The sequence below is a fragment of the Ahaetulla prasina genome, chromosome 16 (assembly GCF_028640845.1).
Source record: "Ahaetulla prasina isolate Xishuangbanna chromosome 16, ASM2864084v1, whole genome shotgun sequence".
In the NCBI taxonomy this organism is placed as follows: domain Eukaryota; kingdom Metazoa; phylum Chordata; class Lepidosauria; order Squamata; family Colubridae; genus Ahaetulla; species Ahaetulla prasina.
Window position 1 is genome coordinate 10,589,292 of NC_080554.1, and position 23,303 is coordinate 10,612,594.

At 44.0% G+C, this 23,303-nt stretch overlaps 1 protein-coding gene across 7 annotated transcripts in view; it reads right to left on the minus strand.

Annotated features, from left to right (window-relative positions):
• Positions 1-7,325: 7,325 nt before the first annotated feature.
• The window catches only part of SLC27A4 (solute carrier family 27 member 4), a 31,363-nt gene continuing 15,385 nt past the window's right edge, over positions 7,326-23,303 (minus strand). For 6 of the 7 annotated variants that reach the window (XM_058159613.1, XM_058159615.1, XM_058159612.1 and 3 more), the window contains 9 exons: positions 22,674-22,743; positions 22,456-22,547; positions 21,610-21,719; positions 18,149-18,358; positions 16,321-16,447; positions 14,806-14,943; positions 14,028-14,192; positions 10,641-10,787; positions 7,326-8,283 (listed from right to left, as the gene is read on the minus strand). In XM_058159613.1, the coding sequence (XP_058015596.1) occupies positions 8,126-8,283; positions 10,641-10,787; positions 14,028-14,192; positions 14,806-14,943; positions 16,321-16,447; positions 18,149-18,358; positions 21,610-21,719; positions 22,456-22,547; positions 22,674-22,743 (1,217 nt within the window). In that variant the 3' untranslated portion in view covers positions 7,326-8,125. Of the gene's footprint in view, positions 8,284-8,367; positions 8,880-10,640; positions 10,788-14,027; positions 14,193-14,805; positions 14,944-16,320; positions 16,448-18,148; positions 18,359-21,609; positions 21,720-22,455; positions 22,548-22,673; positions 22,744-23,303 lie in introns of those variants that run through there. The other variant, XM_058159616.1, reaches the window with a different exon arrangement.

Here is a 23,303-nt window from a genome sequence, read left to right on the forward strand (position 1 = left end):
GGAGGGAGGGAGTTGGGAATGAGAGGAAGGAAGGAGGAGGGGGAGAAGGAAAGGAAATGAGGAAAGGAAAAATGAAGGGAGGGAGGGGAAAGGAAGAAGAAAAAGGAAGAAGAAAGACGGAAGGAAGAAAGTAGGGAAGGAAAAGGAACTAAAGAGAATGGAAGAGAAGAAAAACAAGGGAGGAAAAGGGAAGGAAGTGAGAAAAGAGAAGTCCAGGGAGTTTAGAAAAAAAAACACCAATTAATTTCCAATCAAGCCTTTGGAGGCCTCTGCCCGCAGCTGCCAGGGCCCTTCACCCTGACAAGCCAGCCCGCCAGCCCGCCAAGCGCCATGGGGCATGGGCGGAGGCCTCCAGAGCCCTTGCAGGAACAACCCTGACAATGGGGGGCTTCCTGGCCCAGGGCTTTGTTTGCTTTTGCCAGCCTCGGATCTGCACCTCCCCTCTGCAGCCCAGAACAAGGGTCTGACGACAAGGACTGGGGTGGGTGGGTGGGTGGGGGAGAACCAGCCCAGCCACTGCTGCCGCTGCCCCCCCCCCCCGGGGAGGAGAAAGGTCAGAGGGAGTGAAGCTTTCTTCTCCCCCCATTCATGTGGTAATGGGGTGTCACACAGAGATCAGGGAGGCAGAGGCCTGCTTGGAGCCGGGGTTAAACTGCCAGGGAGAAAGAATGCAAGCTAGAGACTCCCGTCTGTCAACCTTGCTTGCTAGAAAACCCTTCCAGCTGCATTGGCCTGGAAGGAAAAAGAGACCTGTGCACGCATACACCAGCACACACCAACACACACACACACACACACACACACTGGCGGGCGTCCTCGGAAAGCTGCCAAACAAAGGCCCGGAGAGTGTTCAAACAATGCCAGACCCCTGCCTCAGCCTTCAATAGGCCCCTTTAAGCAGGCGTTTAACCTTTGGAGTCCCTGAAAATGATCTTCAAAAGCTGTTGGCCTCCCTCATTATCCGTCTCGCGGCAAAGGCCACTTGGCTGGCTGTGAACGCCCGAGGAAAACACACACGGAAGGACGCAAAAGCCGCCTTCCCGAGAGAGATCTGCGTCTTGGCCCAACAAACACTGGGAAATAAGGAAGGAAAAGGTGAAGCGTTTTAGGGTTTGGTTTGCTTCCCTCCCCCCCCCCCACCTTTCCAAAACAATAGCTTATCTACCAAAGAACGCTGAGAAAAAATTAACCGGTGGAACGGCTCGCCACCAGAAGTTGTGAGTGCTCCCCTTAAGGGAGGTTTTGAAGAAAAGACTGGACAGCCATTTGCCCAGAAGGGTATAGGGTCTCCTGTTCGAGCAGGGGGGTTGGACTACAAGACCTCCGAGGTCCCTTCCGGCTCTATTCTGGTTGCTTGATTGAACCAACAGAATGGCTTGCCTTCAGAAGTTGCGGGCGCTCCATCACTGGAGGTATTGAAGAGGAGACTGGACAGCCATTTGCCCAGAAGGGTATAGGGTCTCCTGTTCGAGCAGGGGGGTTGGACTAGAAGACCTCTGAGGTCCCTTCCAGCTAGGGAACTGGAGACCAAAACATATGAAGCTCTATTCTGGTTGCTTGATTGAACCAGAACAGTTTGCCTTCGAAAATTATGGAGGCTTTTAAGAAGAGACTGGAACTGTCTGGAATGCTACAGGGTCTTCTGCCTTTGCAGGGGGTTGGACTAGAAGACCTCCAAGGTCCCTTCCAACTCTATAATTCTGTTTTCTAATGTAGAGAAGGACTAGTAAAGACATGATAACAGCATTCTAATATTCGAGAAGGGAGGGTGGGTGGGGGGTCAGTTGCAAAGCATCAGAAGGCAAGACAAGAAGCAACCTAGAACTAAGGAGAAATTTCCTGACAGTGAGAACAATTAACCAGTGGAACAGCTTGCCACCAGAAGTTGTGGATGCTTCATCACTGGAGGCTTTGAAGAAGAGATTGGACAACCATTTGTCTGAAATGGTGTGAGGTTGGACTACTAAAAGACCTCCAAGGTCCCTTCCAACTCTTTTATTCTGTTTATTTTGAAAGATTTCAGAGCTGCTTTCAAAAGGCCAGAGAAGAGCAATCAAGATGATTAGGGGACTAAAATATATGAAGAACGGTTGCAGGAACTGGGTAGGTCTAGTTTAATGAAAAGAAGGACTAGGGGAGACATGATAGCAGCCTTCCAGTATCTCAGGGGTTGCCACAAAGAAGAGGCAGTCAAGCTATTCTCCAAAGCACCTGAAGGCAGGACAAGAAGCAATGGGTGGAAACTAATCAAAGGCAGAAGCAACCTGGAATTGAGGAGAAATTTCCCGACAGTTCGACCAATGAATCCGTGGAATGGCTTGCCTTCAAGAGTTGTGGGTGCTCCGTCACTGGAGGTTTTTTTTTAAAAAAAAGAAGAAGAAGAAGGAGACTGGGCAGCTGCTTGTCCAGAATGGTATAAGATTTGAGCAGAGGGGTTGGACTAGAAGACCTCCAAGGTCCCTTTCAGCTCCGTTATTCGGCATTCTGCAGGAGCTGCAATTTTTGGTTTCTTTGCAGAATGCCACTGCAGGTCTGGTTGGTATTTTCCGGGGCGCACAACTCCCAATTTTTCCTGCCTTGCTTTTTAGGGGGACGTCAGACCCATCTCTATGCAAAATGCAGGCAGGGGAGGCACACTAGAGTTCCCTCAATCAAGGTGGGACGATCTTGCGCCTTTGCACGCAAGACATGGGGGTATCCCTCTGTTCTTTCATCCTTCCATTAAAACTCTCTCTCTCCTGATTTCTTAGCAGCTTCAGGAGCTACGCTGAGCTAAGGCAACGATCCGCAAGAGAGGTAAAAAACGGGTACGAAAACCTGGCGGAAGGAAGCGCTCGTGTTTATTAGACATCGTCAGCCAACGGCACGTTTCCCCACCACCACCACTCCATCAATTCTTCTGCAGCTGCCCCAAATATTTTCAGCCCCCCCCCCCACTTCCAGCTTGTAATCAACAGACCGAAGGAAACATATTACACACTCAGAACACAGGAAATAAAAGAGGGGGGAGTTGTGTAGCCAATGCATAGAAATCAGGACCATGGACAGTACATGGCTATGCCAGTTTGGCCCCTCTGCAAAATTGTTTTTTTTTTTAAAAAAAATTGCAAGCAGTCCCCTTTCGTTGAGGGGTCATTAACCCCTGAAAGACCCTCCCCTTTGGAGCAGTGCTGGGGCTACCCTGCTGCCAGCAAAATCAAGGTTGACTCAGCCTTCCATCCTTTATAAGGTAGATAAAATGAGGACCCAGATTGTTGGGGGCAATAAGTTGACTTTGTATATAATATACAAATGGATGAAGACTATTGCTTGACATAGTGTAAGCCGCCCTGAGTCTTCGGAGAAGGGCGGGATATAAATGCAAATAAAATAAAAAAAATATCTGGCCAGCAAAATCAAAATCTTCTTTTATGGGATGAGAAGATTCCAACTGGCCTTTTCCAAGTTTTCCGCCGGAAAATTTTCTAAGCCGCGAGGGTTGGGTTCCCGTGGAAAATGGACTTTTTTTTTTTTTTTTTTGCGTGGGAAGACCACAGGGCAGTTGTGAGAGGGGCGATCAGTGATGCCTTCCATCCAGGCCAGAATTAAGATGAATCTTGGAAGGGGGTGGGGTGGGGAGGTTGCAAATGCCTCTTCTCCAGACCTGTCCCTTCTTAGCGGCCACCCCCCTCTGGTTCCCTGAGTTGGTGCTGCAATAGCACCCATTACACAAAAAAAAAGACGAAGACAACAATGAAAATCATTTGGCCTCGACGTGGAAAGACAATCGGGGCAGTGAGGGGTCGTTGGCCCCAAAGCCAGGCCCTCCAAAGCCATTATTGCTTGGATTATTATTATTATTATTTTGGTGAGGAGTGGGTGGGTGAGAAAGGGAGTTTGGGAATGACACAAGTTATCTTCAAGAAGGGAGAGGGTTTTTTCCCGTGTTCATCGCTCCACAGCATCCTTTCAAATTTCTCATCCTGCGTGAGTGCTAAGCATTGTGGGAAATTCAATGGGTGGTATGGTTTCAAAGAAGCCGGGCGGGAGGGATTTAACACCACCGGAAACCAATTCCTTGTGTGTCCAATCACACTTGGCCAAGAAAGAATTCTAATTCTATTCTGTTTTCATAACATAGACACGTTTCCAGGAAGTTGGTGTTAACACCCCACTGGAACCAGACTGCTGCCTGCGTTGTTGTTGTTTTTCAAAAAACCATTTATAGAAACCGGTTTGGCCAGTCTAATTATCTCCACTCCAAACCCAAAGCTTGAGCAGAGGCCTCCAAATTGCAAAATATCAGGAGGGGTGCCTGTTTAGCGTTCGTTTCTCAGGGATTCGACCAGGCACCCTGTAATTCTGTTTCCTGATGCATTGGACCTGTGACGCTCTTTGCCAGGTGCGTGTTTTGTCCGTCTGCTGCAGCTCGGAGTCTCCCTCATGTGAGCATCAGAAAGAACTCATCACATTTAAAAAAAAATACAGCAGGATCCTACTCGAAAAAGCTACCGGTCTCAAAAATGTTTTGGAAACGTCCGGTGGAATATAAGCAATTCCAGCTTCAGTTTTCACGGCATCCAAAGGGAAAAAAAATATGAGTGGGGGGAAGCTAATTTGAGCTGGACTTGCAGGTTGCTTAAGAGAAGTTAGGGGCCTCTGGTGGCTCAGACTGCTAAGACAGTCTGTTATTAACAGCAGCTGCTTGCAATTACTGCAGGTTCAAGTCCCACCAGGCCCAAGGATGACTCAGCCTTCCATCCTTTATAAGGTAGCTAAAATGAGGACCCAGATTGTTGGGGGCAATAAGTTGACTTTGTATATAATATACAAATGGATTGCTTAACACAGTGTAAGCCACCCTGAGTTTTCGGAGAAGGGCGGGATATAAATTCAAATAAAACAAAAACAAAAAACGTTGCCAGTCTTTCTTTGGAACGGTGGTTAATTAAAACAACAACAGGGGCCTCTGGTGGCTCAACAGACTAATGCAGTCTGTTATTAACAGCAGCTGCCTGCAATTACTGCAGGTTCTAGTCCCACCAGGCCCAAGGTTGACTCAGCCTTCCATCCTTTATAAGGTAGGTAAAATGAGGACCCAGATTGTTGGGGGCAATAAAAGTTGACTTTGTATATAATACACAAATGGATGAAGACTATTGCTAACATAGTGTAAGCCGCCCTGAGTCTTCGGAGAAGGGCGGGATATAAATGCAAATTAAAAAAAAAAAAAGGAAAATCCGATCACGGATCTCAAAACTTCTGAGCCAGATCGGAATGCTCGCTTGGAACGTTGGGAATGGGCAAAAAACTGGATAAGCAAGCAACTGCTCAGGGCACCAATCAGCCTCTTTCGCAGCCTCTTGCTCCTGGTTTTTATTTCTCTTTTTAAAAAAGCCCTTTTTGTTTTAAAAAAAGAAAAAAAAGTCGAAGACCAGAACAAGCTTGGGTGTGCATTAGAAACAAACCAGAGGCCAGCTAGATACATGTGTGATACAAATCCTCCCCCGTTTGCCACCGGTTTGCTGCCCAGGCATGCGCAAGCCAAACGCACGCTTCATGCGGAAAAAGGAGGCTTAGGAAGGTAAGTAGAACAGTGAGGGGGGGCAAACAGCTGTGCCGTGCGATTTAGATTATATATATATATATAATTATGTTGTGTCTCGCTCGCTTTCCCCGCAGCTGGGTCCCTCTTATCTCCTGCCGAACACTGAGGAATGTCCTGGCATGCCTCTAGGCCCCAATCCTGGCACCATGCCCGGACAGGCTGAGCAAGAAGAAGGGCCTGACGTGCCTCCAGCCCCTAGCCCTGGCTCCATGCCCAGGCAAACGGAGCAACTAGACCCCTCCCCCTCCCGCACAGCATGTGAGCCTGAGGAATGTGAATTACCAACAGCTGGAGGCTGGAGAGATCCTCGCTTCCGGAGAATTGATAGGCGACGTCAGCAAAAGGAAGGGAGGGGCAGGCCTGGATAAGTGCTGAGTCATGGAGCCACACCCCATGGCCTATATAAAGGATCTGCTTTCTGGCATTCTCTGAGTCAGGCAAAGTCTACCTTGGATTGCTGAAGTCACTTCCTGGTCTCCTGCCTGCCTTGAGAACTTTGCTAGGACTTTGGCAGAGCTGCAGAGGCATGCCTGATACGGACTTCCCCGACCCGGCCGTCAGCGGAGGAGTGGGACACGACAAATTATATATATTTGTTTTTGTAGGTTTTCATTTGTATATGTATGCAGGTTTTGGTATGTTCGGGTCTTTTTCCCGTGTAAGATTGGAAGTATTTAGGCAACGTTTCGATGAGATCTCACTCGTCATCTTCAGGCTTTGGCTTTGTTCTTATGTGAGCAAAGCAATTATCTATATACATACATACATACATACATACATACATACATATATATATATATAGGTCTTTGGTTGTTCGGGTTTTCTCCCGTGTAAAATTGGAAGTGTCTTGGCGACGTTTCGACGAAGTCTCATTCGTCATCTTCAGGCTTCAGCTTCGTGCTTCTGGGAGCAATGTGTGATCGCAGCTGTTTCTTCCTTTTAACTGCTAGTGGGGGTTTGAACTGATTGGGTGGGAGCTTGGCTGTGCTCTGATTGGATGGGGTTTATATATATATATATATATATATATATATATGTATGTATATATGTATGTATATATATATATATATATATATATATATATATCTTTGGTTATTCGGTTTTCTCGCGTAAAATTGGAAGTGTCTTGGCGGCGTTTCGACGAAGTCTCATTCAAACGTCGCCAAGACACTTCCAATTTTACGTGAGAAAACCTGAATAACCAAAGACCTATATACAAACACCTGCGAAACCTCAGAAAACATATATATATGTTTATATATATATATGTTTTCTGAGGTTTTCGCAGGTGTTTGTATATATATATATATATATACAATTTATATATAATAATCTAAATTATTTATATATATATATAATTTATATATATATATATATATAATTTATATATATATATATAAATAATTTAGATTATTATATATAAATTGCACAGCACAGCTGATCGTCAGAAATACCGGTTCAGAAGAATCGGTAGCTTTTTTTTACTACCAGTTCGCCGGAACTGGTAGCTTTTATCACTATCGGTTCATCCGAACCGGTGCGAACCGGTAGCATTTCACTCCTGGTGTGCAGGTCTGGGTGTATTGCATTATTAGAATGGGAAAAAAAACAAAACCCAATGTTTTCTGATTGCTCTTTCAGCGAGACCCACCCACCCCCCAATGTGTGGAGGTCTGACTTTGGAAAGCAAATCCCCCCCCCAACCATTTTGGAAAACACCCCCCCGCCCCCGTGCGATTAAAAGATGGATAAAGCAAAGCACACGCACCCCCCCCCAAAAAATCCTGAAATAAAAGCAGAGTTGGGGTGAATAAGCACCTTCCTCGTCCAGGCTGGCTCTTTTGTGCTTTTGCAAATAGCAACCCGTAATAATGAAAAGGAAAATTAGAGAGGAACCCCACCCCACCCTCTTATAAAATAAATATAAGAATGGCTGATCAGCAGAGAAAGACAGCGCAAGGGCGCCCCTTGGAGGTAATTCCCAGCACAGCAGCTCTTGGGAGATTTCAGATGCCTTGGTTGTAAGAGGAGAGGGGAGAAATCACCCCCACTATCCTCCTTCTAAATCAGGGGTGGGTGATAAGCTTCGGAGTCCCAGCTAAGGGACAAAGAAAGACAGTCCTTGCTAGATCCACTGGAGATTCACCCTTTCCCAAAAGGAGAATGAAAGCCATAGGATCCTCTGTCCTTTGGTAAAGCTGGCGCTTCCATGCTGCTGGAAATCACACAATTAAAAAAAAAAAAAAAAAGCAAACCTAATTTTTGCGGGGTACCTTTTTTTCGGGAAACGCTCATCGCAATTCCCACCCCCACCCCATTCTAGTCTGACATCACGTCGGGAGGTGATTGGCAACAAGGGGGTGGGGAACTCAAAATCCAGAAACTGACTTGGGCGTTTCCAGTTTTCCAACCCCATCATCGTAATCCCGGTCCTTCCGCTGAAGGATGTGATGAGTTTTGGAAGGGGGGGGGAAAAACGTCGTTTTGATTTCCGTCGTGTCCCCCACCACTTTTTTTTCTGTCTTTTTTCTTTTTTTTTTACAGTTTGATCTGTCCCGATTGGATCTTTCTGAAGGTGTCTTCGTCCAGTGGCTTATATCGGCATTCCCGAGGGTCCAAGTAGAATAATTTATCTTTTACCACTGTGGGGTCATAGCCTTCTTTGCGCAGATCAACTTTCTGGAACTTGAAGGTGCCTAAGAAGAAAGAATAGAATAGAATAGAATTGTTTATTGGCCAGGTGTGATTGGACACACAAGGAATTTGTCTTGGTGCATATGCTCTCAGTGTACATAAAAGAAAAGATACGTTCATCAAAGTACAACATTTACAACACAATTGATGGTCAATATATCAATATAAATCATAAGGATTGCCAGCAACAAAGTTACAGTCATACAGTTGTAAGTGGAAGGAGATGGGTGATGGGAACGATGAGAAGATTAATAGTAGTGCAGATTTAGTAAATAGTTTGACAGTGTTGAGGGAATTATTTGTTTAGCAGAGTGATGGCGTTTGGGAAGAAACTGTTCTTGTGTCTAGTTGTTCTGGTGTGCAGTGCTCTGTAGTGTCATTTTGAGGGTAGGAATTGAAACAGTTTATGTCCAGGATGTGAGGGGTCTGTAAATATTTTCCCATCCCTCTTTTTGACTCGTGCAGTATACAGGTCCTCAATGGAAGGCAGGTTGGTAACAATTATTTTTTCTGCAGTTCTAATTATCCTCTGAAGTCTGTGTCTTTCTTGTTGGGTTGCAGAACCGAACCAGACAGTTATAGAGGTGCAAATGACAGACTCAAGTTGCAGGAGGCAAAAAAAAAAAAAGAAGAAACCACAGACACATTAAGGGAAATCGCCCCTTTTGGTAGTTTCTCTCTGCTTTTGGCAATGCAGAGACACTAAATTGAAAACGTGTTGTTTCAGGCCTGCCAAATATAGTCTGAGCCCCTGCTCTGCTCGCAATATACCGTATTTTTCAGAGTATAAGTTGCACTTTCTGCCTCCCATAAAAGAGGGTGAAAATTTGGGAATGTAGCCCCATCCACCCGCTGGCCCCACCCTTTGGCCTCTGCCGCCCAGCAATTTACCTCCTTGCAGCAAGCAGCAAAAAGCAAACAGCCCGTTTCAGCTTCAGCACAGTCTGATTAGAACAAGAAAAAAAATCTGCCTCCCAGCAATTTACCTCCCTGCAGCCAAGCAGCAAACAGACCGTTTCAGCTTCAGCACAGCTTGATTAGCACAAGCAGCTGATTGTTGGTTGGATCGGCCTCCCGATCATCAGCTGTTTCAGGCTGCAGGGATTGCCTATTGCTGCCTCCGCACGCCCCATTTTCAGCCTTTGCTGTTTGCTGCAAGGAGACAAACTGCTGGGAGGCAGATTTTTTTCCCCCTTGTGCTAATCAGGCTGTGCTGAAAATGAAACTGAAAGGAGGCAAATTGCTACCGGTTCTCCTGTTATTCTGTTCTGCTAAGAACACAGGTGGTTTATAAGAAGATAGTGGACAATCATTTGTCTGAAATATTTAGAATAACAGAGTTGGAAGGGGCCTTGGAGGTCTTCTAGTCCAACTCCCTGCTTAGGCAGGAAGCCCTACACCACTTCAGACAAATGGTTATCCAATCTCTTCCAGTGTTGGAGCATTCACAGCTTCTGGAGGCAGGTTGTCCCACTGATTAATTGTTCTCATTGTCAGGAAATTCCTCCTTAGTTCTAAGTTGCTTCTCTCCTTAATTAGTTTCCATCCATTTCTGCTTGTCCTGCCTTCAGGTGCTTTGGAGAATAACTTGACTCCCTCTTCTTTGGGGCAGCCCCTGAGATATTGAAAGACAGCTATCATGTCTCCTCTAGTCCTTCTTTCCCTTAAACTAGACATGCCCAGTTCCTGCAACCATTCTTCAAATGTTTTAGCCTCCAGTCCCCTAATCATCTTTGTTGCTCTTCTCTGCACTCTTTCTAGAGTCTCAACATCTTTTTTACATCGGGGCGACCAAAACTGAATCCAGAATTCCAAGCGTGGCCTTACCAAGGCATCATAAAGTGGTATTAACACTTCACGTGATCTTGATTCTATCTCTGTTTATGCAGCCTAGAACTGTGTTGGCTTTTTGGGCAGCTGCAGCACACGGCTGGCTCATAGTTAAATGGTTGTCATACTAGGACTCCAAGATCCCTCTCACAGTTACTACTATTGAACAAAGTACCACGTATACGGTACCTGTGCATTTTTTTTTTTTTGCCTAAATGTAGAACCTTCCTTTTTTTCACCCCTGAATTTTATTTTCCTAGATAGCGCCCAATGTTCAAATCTACAGGGTTTCCTGCTTGAGCAGGGGGTTGGACTAGAAGACCTCCAGGGTCCCTTCCGACTCTGTTATTCTGTTCTGTTCAGAACACAGGAAGTTTACAAGAAGAGACCAGACCACCGTTTGTTTGCTTTTCTGACGTTCTGGCCCTCAGAATGAAACTTTCCGTCTCAATGATGCAACGTCGAATCGTATAACTCTGCACATAATGCCAACCAACACGGAGTTTGTTTTAACTGCCCAGGAACTCACTTGTCTGGTGCACTTCCTTCAGCAACCGCAGGAACACTGGCCGGGCGTAGGCGGGCAAAGATTTCTTCATTTCTGCCGCAAAGTTCTCCAAGTCGCAGGAGTGTTCCTTATCTACGACGGCAGCCATGCCGGCTTTCCCTTCTGTGCCTAAAAATAAAGTTTAAAAAACCCCAGGCATCAAAATTCTCTTTGATTGAGTATAAGGTAAAAGGTAAAGGTTCCCCTCGCACATACGTGTTAGTCATTCCCGACTCTGGGGGGGCGGTGCTCATCTCCGTTTCAAAGCCGAAGAGCCAGCGCTTGTCTGAAGACGTCTCCGTGGTCACGTGGCCGGCATGACTCAACGCCAAAGGCGCACGGAACGCTGTTCCCTTCCCACCAAAGGTGGTCCCTATTTTCCTACTTGCATTTTTTTACGTGCTTTCGAACTGCTAGGTTGGCAGAAGCTGGGATAAATCACGGGAGCTCACCCCCGTTACATGGCACCAGGGTTTCAAACCGCTGAACTGCCAACCTTTCGATCGGCAAGCTTAGCGTCTTACCCACTAAGCCACCGCGTCCCTGCTAATTCAGTACAGGGGGGCTCAATTGAGTAATAACTATTTAAATAAGTTTTTAAAATTGTATTTTAACCTGTATATTGTATTGTTGGTTTTATCTTGCCTGTACACCGCCCTGAGTCCTTCGGGAGAAGGGCGGTATAAAAATCAAATAAATAAATAAATAAATAAATAAATAAACCCCTCCCCCTCACTCCCAATCTTCCCCCCCCACCCCTCCCGTCCCCGTGGGTCTTGGGGTTTTCAGGTTTGATTTTAACATTTTTTTTGTTTTCACTAAGATGTAACTGATAGTCACCCTAGGGTAAGGGGGCAGCCAGCAGTGAAATCCAGCTGGATCTATACAGCTCACGCGAACTGGTAGCACCAGTGGTAGTAGGCTCCATCCACATGTGCAGAAGGCTCTGCCCATGCGCAATACAGGGCCCATGCACATACAGGGCCGTGGTAGCTCAGGCTGGTAAGAAGCCTGTTATTAGAACACAGCAGCCTGCAATTACTGCAGGTTCAAGCCCGGCCCAAGGTTGACTCAGCCTTCCATCCTTTATAAGGTAGGTAAAATGAGGACCCAGATTGTTGGGAGGGGCAATAAGTTGACTTTGTAAATATACAAATAGAATGAGACTATTGCCTTACACACTGTAAGCCGCCCTGAGTCTTTGGAGAAGGGTGGGATATAAATGTAAATTTAAAAAAAAAGAGGTGCGCGCGCTCACATTCCTGAACTGGTAGCGAAGATAAGTGCATTTTACCACCGGGGGCGGCCAATAAACTTTATAAATAAACAAATGAACGAATAAATAAATAAAAATGTAAGTAAATCAATAAGTAAGCAAGTGAAAAAGTAAGTAAATAAACAAGTAAACGAATAAATGAATGAATAAATAAATATGAAAATAAAACAATAAGTAATCAAGTAAAAAGTAAGTAAATAAATAAGGAAACAAACAAACGAATGAATGAATAAATAAAAATGTAAGTAAATCAATAAGTAAGCAAGTGAAAAAGTAAGTAAATAAACAAGTAAACAATAAATGAATGAATGAATAAATATGAAAATAAAACAATAAGTAATCAAGTAAAAAGTAAGTAAATAAATAAGTAAACAAACAAATGAATGAATAAAAATGTAGGTAAATCAATAAGTAAGCAAGTGAAAAAGTAAGTAAATAAACAAGTAAACGAATAAATGAATGAATAAATAAATATGAAAATAAAACAATAAGTAATCAAGTAAAAAGTAAGTAAATAAATAAGTAAACAAACGGATGAATGACTAAATAAAAATGTAGGTAAATCAATAAGTAAGCAAGTGAAAAAGTAAGTAAATAAACAAGTAAACGAATAAATGAATGAATAAATAAATATGAAAATAAAACAATAAGTAATCAAGTAAAAAGTAAGTAAATAAATAAGTAAACAAACGAATGAATGAATAAAAATGTAGGTAAATCAATAAGTAAGCAAGTGAAAAAGTAAGTAAATAAACAAGTAAACGAATAAATGAATGAATAAATAAATATGAAAATAAAACAATAAGTAATCAAGTAAAAAGTAAGTAAATAAATAAGTAAACAAACGGATGAATGAATAAATAAAAATGTAGGTAAATCAATAAGTAAGCAAGTGAAAAAGTAAGTAAATAAACAAGTAAACGAATAAATGAATGAATAAATAAATATGAAAATAAAACAATAAGTAATCAAGTAAAAAGTAAGTAAATAAATAAGTAAACAAACGGATGAATGAATAAATAAAAATGTAGGTAAATCAATAAGTAAGCAAGTGAAAAAGTAAGTAAATAAACGAATAAATGAATGAATAAATAAATATGAAAATAAAACAATAAGTAATCAAGTAAAAAGTAAGTAAATAAATAAGTAAACAAACAAACGAATGAATGAATAAATAAAAATGTAGGTAAATCAATAAGTAAGCAAGTGAAGAAGTAAGTAAATAAACAAGTAAACGAATAAAGGAATGAATGAATGAATAAATAAATATGTAAGTAAACCAATAAATAAGCAAGTAAATAAGTAAGTAAATAAGTAAACAAACAAACAAACAATAAGTAAATGACACCAGGACACTGCAGTTGTCATAAATGTGACTCAGTTGTCAAACAGTTAAATCTAAAATCATAGGACCATAGGGATGCTGCAACAGTCACACGGGTAAAAAGTCACTTATTTTTGGAACGGTCCCTAAATGAACTGTGTAAGTAAAATAAATAAATAAATAGATAAATAAGTAAGTAAGTAATAAGTTAATAAACAAGTAAGTAAATTAAGTAAATAAATAAAGTAAATAAATGTAAATAAATAAGTAAATAAATAAGTAAATGATAAGTAAAGTAAGTAAGTAAGTAAATGAATAAATAAGTAATAAGTAAGTGAAGTAAGTAAATAAGTAAATAAAGTAAGTAAATAAATGCAAATAAATAAATAAGCAAGAAAATAAAAAGCTAAATGTTAGGTAAGTAAAGTAAGTAAATAATAAATAAGTAAATAAAGTAAGTAGATAAGTAAATAAATATAAATAAATAAATCAGCAAGTAAATAAATAAATAAAAAGGTAAATGTTAGGTAAGTAAAGTAAGCAAATAATAAGCAAATAAATAAAGAGTAAATAAAGTAAAATAAGTAAATAAATGTAAATAAATAAATAAGCAAGTAATTAACAGTAAGTAAATAAATAAGGAAATAAATAAACAAATAAATACATAAACATTTGGGAGCTCTCTACGTGAGGTGAGACAGATTGTGTGTGGGGGGGGGGGAAACCCCACTCCTAACCTCCATATTTGTTTCCCGCCCTGCCGACTGACCTGGCACCGCCACGCCGTACACCACCACATCCGCCATGCTGAGGAGGCGGCTGAGGGTGCCCTCCACCTCCGTTGTGGAGACGTTCTCGCCCTTCCAGCGGAAAGTGTCGCCGGTGCGGTCGCGGAAATAGAGATAGCCCAGTTCGTCCATCACCAGAACATCACCTGTGGGACGACACCGCGAGGGTCGCGTGGGAAGTTCGTAGCGGGCCTCTCCTTCTTTATCAAGGAGGCATCCGCGGCTTACGGCCACAGTGGAGCCAGACTGTTACTAAGGGGGTCGGTTGTTCCCTCTCTCCCTCTTTTCCTTCCTTCCTTCCTCCCTCTCTGCCTCCCTCCCTCCCTCCGTCCCTTCTTTCTCCCTCTGTCTTCCTTCCTTCCCTCCCTCACTCTTTTCCCTCCTTCCTTCCTTCCTTCCTTCCTTCCTCCCTCCCTTCCTCCTTCCCTTCGTTCCCTCCCTCACTCTTTTCCTTCCTTCCTTCCTTCCTTCCTTCCTTCCTTCCTTCCTTCCTTCCTTCCTTCCTTCCTTCCTTCCTCCCTCCCTCCCTCCCTCCCTCTCTCCCTCCCTTCCTTCCTTCCTTCCTGTCTGAAACAGTATAGGATCTCCTGCTTGAGCAGGGGTCTGGGCTAGAAAACCTTCCAGCTTCTATTCTATTCCATGATATATTCTAATTTTTCTGCATTTTTTCCGGCTCCGACTAAACAACCTTTGGGCTTATTTTTTTGTATAGGTGAGAATGATTATATCCCAAAAGACAAATGGAGGAGGAAGGTTCACCTGACAGGTAAGCAGAGTCGCCTTTGGTGAAGACGTCTCGGGCGATCTTCTTGTTGTTGGCCTCGCAGTTGAGGTAGCCATCAAAACGCTGCAGCGGGTCGCTTTGGACGATGCGCCCCACCAGCTGACCCGGCTCCCCTGGGGGATAAAGAGAGAGGAAGAGGATGGATTTGAGATTTTGCAGGATCCTGGGAAATCCAACCAGGCTCTCAAATGCTAAAAATTCCAGACAGGAATTTCAAAGTGAGATTTAAAAATTTCCCAGATGAGCTACTCAGGAGACCCCCGTGAACAATATAAAGAGCTTTTATTCGCCTTCTGCAAAAGGGACCCCTTTGGGCTCATTTGAGAAACACCAAAGAGAGCAAAGAATACAGGTTTAAATACAGTTTCAGAGTAAAATCTCCTCCGCTTAATGCCCCTTATTTTCATACATTGTTGTGGTCCGCCAGCAGCCTGCAGAGCTGGCAATGGAGTCGGACAGCAATGAGGCTGAGGTGAGGCCAGGGCCATCGGGAAGTGAGGTGCGGACTCCAGAGCCTCCAGAGACTGATAGTAGTGAGGCAGAGGAACAGGAGGAGCCTGTTCCTAATGCACGCATGAGAAGAGCTGCCAGAAGGCAAGAGCAGCTCAAGCAGAGAGGACGACTCAGGAGTAAAGCCAAGAGATGATTGGCCCCTCCCATAAGGCTTAAAAGACCAGCAACGGCGTTTGGGCTTTGCCGGAAAACAACGTTGGTAGCTTCGTCTTCTTGCATTTATTTTTGTATCGGTGTCTTCTGAACTTTTGCCAAGAAAGGCCTTTGGCAGTTTGCCTAATTGGACCAAGGTTTGCGATAGGACTGAGGAATTTGTGTTGGGAGGAATTTGCTTTAATTTAGTTGGACTATGCTGAGAATGAAGTAATTCTCGGCTGTTCTAATAAAGTTTGTTTGTTTTTTACACTGACTTGAGTTTCCTACTACCTACTAGGGCCTGGGTCATAACATACATAAGGGAAGTATTTGGCTACATAACAACTGTTTTCCTCGGACAAGAACGTTTTTCTGATAATTGGTCATAACAACATTATCAGTCTAAGCAATGGTGGGTTTCAAAATTTTTTACTACCGGATCTGTGGGTGTGGCTTGGTGGGCATGGCATGGCTTGGTGGGCGTAGCAGCGGAAGGATACTGTAAAATCTCCATTTCCTCCCGATCAGAAAAATAATTTTTCTGTGGACCACCAAAATTTTCTCGCAGACCGCCAGTGGTCCACGGACCACCAGTTGGTGACCGCTGATATAAAGGATAAATATGGCTTCGCTCTGCTGTTTTACAGGAAGAATTCATCTATCTCTCAAGAACGTAGCTTGAAGGCATCTAAGAAGCTTCCACCATCAGCCAGAGAAGAACACACAATGGAATGGAGGGGTGTGTGTGGAATCTCCCTCTGCTACCTTCCAGGGCCCATTCATTTGTGTCTTAGGGTCCCCACCTTCTCTCCGCACCTATCACCACCACTTCCTGACCTCACCTGGTTCACACCTCATGCAAAGCCCATCTGGTCCCCGGATGAGCTCCATGGTGTCTTCGTTGACTCGGACGAGCTTGATGGGATAAACGTGGGGAAAGATTCGGCTGTTGAAGCCACAGGCCCCCAACTGCAGAGGGGAGAAATTTAAGAGAAGTGGGCTCAGAAGAAGAACCTTGGCACCTTGAGCTTCTCCGGACAACTGCTCCTTTGGAGACTTTGGTGCTCTCTGAACTGGGTGGTTGGCATTTCATGACCCAACGAGGGAACATCAACTTCATCATCAAGGTCATCTGATGCCTCCCACTCCTCCTCCTCCACTCCACAAACCCCACTCCCTTCTAGCACTGATGATGTTCCCTAGTTGGGCAATGAAATGTCTACAAGGAAGCCACCCAGCTCAGAGAGCATCAAGGACCCCATAGGCCTCCTCTTCCTTTTCTCCTCCTCCTTCGTTCTGCAAAACCCATTCCTTTCTAACACTGATGATGTTATCTAGTTGGGTAATGAAACGTCCACAAAAGAAAACCACCCAGCTCAGAGAGCATCAAGGACCCCACAGTCATCCTCCTCTTTCCTCCTCCTCCTCCCCCCCTTTCTCCTCCTGTTTCCTTTCTCCTCCTCCTCCGCTCTGCAAACCCAACTCCCTTCTAGCACTGATGATGTTCTGTAGTTGGGTAATGAAACGTCTACAAGAAAACCACACAGCTCAGAGAGCATCAAGGACCCTAAGGTTGTCCTCCTCCTCCTCCTCCTCCTCTTCCTTCTCACAGCATTCTCTTCCAGCACTGATGATGTTACCTAGTTGGGTAAAGAAACGTCTACAAAAGAAAACCACCCAGCTCAGAGAGCATCAAGGACCTCAAAGTTGTTTTCCTCCTCCTCCTCCTCCTCCCTTTCTCCTCCTCTTTCGTTTCTCCTCTTCCTCCTCCTCCTCTTCCTTCTCCTACTCTTCCTCCTGCTCCTCCCTTTCTCCTCCTTTTCCTTCCTCCTCCTCCCTTTCTCCTCCTCTTTCCTTTCTCCTCCTCCTCCTTTTCCATTCTCCTCCTCCTCCTCCCTTTCTCCTCCTCTTTCCTTTCTCCTCTTCCTCCTCCTCCTCTTCCTCCTCCTCTTCCTCCTGCTCCTCCCTTTCTCCTCCTTTTTCCTTCCTCCTCCTCCTCCCTTTCTCCTCCTCTTTCCTTTCTCCTCCTCCTCCTTTTCCTTTCTCCTCCTCTTCCTCCTCCTCTTCCTCCTCCTCTTCCTCCTGCTCCTCCCTTTCTCCTCCTCCTTTTCCTTCCTCCTCCTCCTCCTCCTCCTCCTCCTCCTCCTCCTCCTCCCTTTCTCCTCCTCTTTCCTTTCTCCTCCTCCTCCTTTTTCCTTTCTCCTCCTCTTTCCGTTCTCCTCCTCCTCCTCCTCCTCTTCCTCCTCCTCTTCCTCCTGCTCCTCCCTTTTTCCTCCTTTTTCCTTCCTCCTCCTCCTCCTCCTCCCTTTCTCCTCCTCTTTCCTTTCTCCTCCTCCTCCTTTTTCCTTTCTCCTCCTCTTTCCGTTCTCCTCCTTCTTCATTCTGCAAACCCCATTCCCTTCAAGCACTGATGTTCCCTAGTTGGGTAACGAATCATCTGCAATAAAACTACCAAGCTCAGAGAGCACCAAGGACCCCACAGTCATTCTCCTCTTCCTCCTCCTCCTCTCTGCAAACCCCACTCCCTTCTAGCACTGATGGTGTTACTCAGCTGGGTCACGAAACGTCTGCAAGAGAACCACCCAGCTCAGAGAGCCTGGGAACCAAGGGCTCCCCAATTCAGCCCTGAGCGCCAGAGGGTTTGGGGACTCCCCTCCTTTCTTCTCCTACCTTGTTGTCAAAATTCCCGACGCTGCAATTGCACTCGGTGGAGCCGTAAAACTCGGCAATCTGAGGGATGCCGAAACGTTCGCTGAACTCCTTCCAGATGGAGGCCCGCAGGCCGTTCCCCAGCGCCATTCGAACTCGGTGCTGGCGCTCCACCTCTTTCGACGGCTGGTTCAGCAAGTACCGGCAAATCTCTCCGATGTACTGTACAACCTGAAAGCCACAAGAGGCAAAATAATAACAATAATAACAATAACAACAACAATAACAATAATACGAGCAGAGGCCAACTTACTGGGATCTGCTCGCATAATTCGCCGATACATCACGCAGTCCTAAACGCTTGGGAAGTGTTCGACTAGTGATCTGTGATACGAAATCCAGCATAGTTATCTCGTTTGCTGTGTATACTGTCATTTTGTGTGAATAAAAGAATAATATCTATTCATTAAACATGAAACTCAGTCAACTCCGGAATAGGCCGGAATAGCTCAGGCTGTTAGAGCCTGTTATTAGAACACAGCAGCCTGCAATTACTGGAGGTTCAAGCCCGGCCCAAGGTTGACTCAGCCTTCCATCTTTTATAAGGTAGGTAAAATGAGGACCCAGATTGTTGGGGGGGCAATAAGTTGACTTTGTAAAAATATACAAATAGAATGAGACTATTGCCTTACACACTGTAAGCTGCCCTGAGTCTTCGGAGAAGGGCGGGATATAAATGTAAACAAAAAAACCCCAAAAACTCAACATTTAAAAATGTATCACAAACACCATTGACTAGTGCTGATGGATGATACGGGTTGCTGCCAGCATCTTAGGTATCAAATTATTATTATTATTATTATTATTATTATTATTATTATTATTATTATTATTATTATTATTATTATTATTATTATTATTTACACAAAATGACAGTATACACAGCAAACGAGATAACTATGCTGGATTTCGTATCACAGATCACTAGTCAAACACTTCCCAAGCGTTTAGGACTGTGTGATGTATCGGCGGATTATGCGAGCAGATCCCAGTAAGGTGGCCTTCTGCAGCTGACCAATGGTGATCTTGTCAGCGCCAATTGCTTTTAAGTGCTTGCCTTGGTCTTTAGGCACAGTCCCCAGTGTGTGAGTACCACTGGAACCACTTGCCCTGGTTTATGCCAGAGTCTCTGCAATTCGATTCTCAAATCTTGATATCTGGTGAGTTTTTCAAGTTGTTTCTCATTGATTCTGCTATCACCAGGTGAATTTAAGTTATTATTATTATTTAAATTATTATTATTATTATTATTATTATTATTATTATTATTATTATTATTATTATTATTTGCTGGCAGCAACCCGTGTCAACCATCAGCGCCATTTTTGTGATATATTTCTAAATGTTCAGTTGACTGAGTTTCATGTTTAATGAAAAAAATAATAATAATAATTTTTCATGTGTCATGTTTAATGAATTAATAATTAATTAAATTTAAATTAGATTAATGAAATTTATTAATGAAATTTATTAAAACGTGAAACTTTAATTTAATTAAATTTAATAATAATTAAATTAATTAATTAAAGTTTCATGTTTAATGAATAAAGTATATTATTATTATTATTGTTGTTGTTGTTATTTTACTGAGTTTCATGTTTAATGAATAAAATAAAATACGGTAAAAATGAAGGAGTTTTTTGGGGAGGTTGAGGGAAGCAAGGCAGGGAATACATAAGACCCACGTCTTAACCTCGTCTTATGACCCACAATTGGGGGCAGAATTTGCTACGAGCTAATACAGCGGCCACATCTCTACATCCGAGAACTATGAAGGCACTCCTGGACTTACAGAGATTCGTTTAACGACCGTTCCTAGTTACGAAGGCACTGAAAGAAAGCCACTGTCCACCAGTCCTTCGGACTTACAACGGTCGCAGCATCGCAGTGGCCAGAAAGGTCGTAGAATGGGGTCGAGATTCACTTAACGACGGTCTCGCTTAGCCATGGAAATCTTGCGGCTCAATCGTGACCTGTACGTCAAGGACTATTCGTAGTTTGTTTTCAGACAGGCCCAGAATGGCCTCGTTGAGGTACGCTGAGTTTATGATGTGTTTGTTTTGTTCAGAGATATATCTGACTTTTAAGACTGTGTTTAGATTTATGGCTTAGATTTGCGTTTAGAAACCCGCAACCCACATCTAAAACCTTTGCATCCGTTTTGGAGATTGTTCCTTTAACTCATTTGAATCTTGTATAAAACAAATTATTTTTCTTCTCTCTCTGCTGTATTTGTTCTAGAAGGCTTCCTCTGCCTAGGCGTCAAAATAAATTTAAAATAAAACCACAAGGAAAAAAAAATTACCTCATGCAATACGTTCCCTCCTTCGTTCATAAACTATTTGATAATAAATTTAAAATAATAAGCCCATGCCGGGTGAGAATTTCCTATTCATGAATGATCCGAGGGGCCAAGTCTACACCCTCGTTTTTTTAATTTAAAAAAAAAAATGCAACACCAAACGGGGGAAAAAAAGGCAGGCCATTTATTAAATGTTTACCCCCCCTTTGAGAGCGGACACCACCGGGATATTTAAAAATGTGAACGGGAAGAAAAGCCAGGATTAAGCTGGAAGGCAAACACGGGTCTGATGTGGCATTTGATGAGCTAAGCTGCTCTTTTGCACGGCTATTAAACAGAATCTCTCTCTCTCTCAGTCTCTTTCTCCTCTCTCTCTATTTTCTGTCTTTCTTTTTCTCTCCTCTCTCTCTCTTTCCCCTCTCTCCCTCTTTCCTCTTTCTCTCACCCTCTCTCTCTCACTTTCCTCTCTCCCTCCCTCTCCCACTCTTTCTCTCCTGCTCTCTGTCCCTCCCTCTTTCTTCTCCCTTTCTTCTCTCTCTCCTCCTCCTTTCTCTCTTCCTCTCTTCCTCTTCCTCCTCTTTCTTCTCTCTCTCTTTCTCCCTCCCTCTTCTCTCTCCCTCCCTCCACTGTCTCTCCCTCTCTCTCTCTCTTGTCTCTCTTCCTTCTCTCTCTTCTCTCCCTCTTCTCTTTCTCTCTCTCTCTCACTCCCTGCCTTTCTTCTCTCTCTCCTCTTTCTCTCTCTCTTTCTCGCTCTCTCTTTCTTCTCTCCCTTTCTCCTCTTTCTCTCTCCCTCTCTCTTTCGTCTCTCTTCCTTCTCTCTCTCTTCTCTCCCTGTTCTCTTTCTCACTCTCTCTCTCTCTTTCTTCTCCCTCTCTCCTCTTTCTCTCGCTCTCTTTCCTCTCTCTTTCTTCTCTCTCTTTCTTCTCTCTCTCTTTCTTCTCTCCCTTTCCTCTTTCTCTCTCTCCCTCTCCCTCTCTCCTTCCCTCCCTTTCTTCTCTCCCTCTCTCTCTTTCTCTCTTTCATATCTCTTTCTTCTCTCTCTCTCTCATCTCCCCTGTCTCTCTAACAGACTTGTGATCCCTCTTCCTTCCCGCCGAGGGTCCCCCCGCCCCCGCCTCACCGTGCAGTTGTACTTGACACAATCATCCCAAAAGTGAGAGGCCGAAAACTTCCTCCTGATCACCACCGTCATTCCATGCAGGAGACACTGCCCGACCCCGACAATATTCCCTAAAGACGGAATGAAAGGGGATAAAAATGAATAGCAAGGGAAGGACAGAGGGAGGAGAGGGAAAGAAAGGGAAGGAGGAAGGAGAAAGAGGGAAAGGGAGGGAGGAATAAGAGGAAAGAGGGAAGGAAAGAAGGAAAGAAGGAAAGAAGGAAGGAAGGAAGGAGAGGGAAGGAAAGAAGGAAGAAAGGAAGGAGAGGGAAGGAAGGAAAGAAGGAGAGGGAAGGAAGGAAGGAAGAAGAGGGAAGGAAGAAAGGAAGGAAGGAAAGAAGGAGAGGGAAGGACGGAAGGAAGGAAGGAGAGGGAAGGAAGGAAGGAAAGAGGGAAGGAAGGAAGGAAGGAAAGAAGGAGAGGGAAGGAAGGAAGGAAGGAAGGAAGGAAGGAGAGGAAAGGAAGGAGAGGGAACGAAGGAAGGAAGGAGAGGGAAAGAAGGAAGGAAGGAAAGAAGGAAGGAGAGAGAGGGAAGGAGGGGGAAGGAAGGAAGGAAGGAGAGGAAAGGAAGGAGAGGGAGGGAAGGAAGGAAGGAAGGAAGGAAGGAAGGAAGGAAGGAAGGAAGGAAGGAAGGAAGGAAGGATGACAGACAGAGAGACAGACAGATTTTGGTCAACTTTCCCCTTTTTCAATGCCTTACTTGGGGAAGGCTATTTCAGGAAGAAGGGGAGCAAAGAGAAGAAGCATCAACAGGGGATGAAAAATAAAAGTATGCGAGGGCTCTGAAGCCCAGAGCTTTGGCGTTACCTGCCGCATGGTAGAGAGGGAGGCTGTCATAAACCACATCGTCAGGCGTCATGTGAAAGCCGCCATAAACCAAGGTCGCCATCCGGAAATACCTGCTCGGAGGAAAGAGAACCCCGAGTCAGTTTGGGTGGGTCAGCCCGTGTAGAGGGGGGCTCTTGAGGAAATGGGGCCCAGATCAGATCCGAACTGCAGGAATATCTCTCTTTCTTTTCACTGACCTGCTGTGGACGATGATGGCTGCTTTGGGCAAACCGGTTGTTCCGGAAGTGTAAATGTAGAAGAGTTTATCTGGAAAAAAAAGAACGACACGGAGATTGGCAAAGGACATGGAGAACTTCAAGGGTTTGCAAACAACATGGAGAACTTTGGGAGTTTACAAAAAACATGGAGAATTTTGGGAGTTTGCAAAGAACATGGAGAACTTCAGAAGTTTAGAAAGAACATGGAGAACTTTGGGAGTTTGCAAAGAATATGGAGAAGTTTGGGAGTTTAGAAAAAACATGGAGAACTTTGGGAGTTTACAAAAAACATGGAGAATTTTGGGAGTTTACAAAAAACATGGAGAACTTTGGGAGTTTACAAAAGAACATGGAGAACTTTGGGAGTTTACAAAAACATGGAGAACTTTGGGAGTTTAGAAAAAACATGGAGAACTTTGGGAGTTTACAAAAACGTGGAGAACTTTGGGAGTTTAGAAAAAACATGGAGAACTTTGGGAGTTTACAAAAACATGGAGAACTTTGGGAGTTTAGAAAAAACATGGAGAACTTTGGGAGTTTAGAAAAAACATGGAGAACTTTGGGAGTTTAGAAAGAACATGGAGAACTTTGGGAGTTTAGAAAGAACAT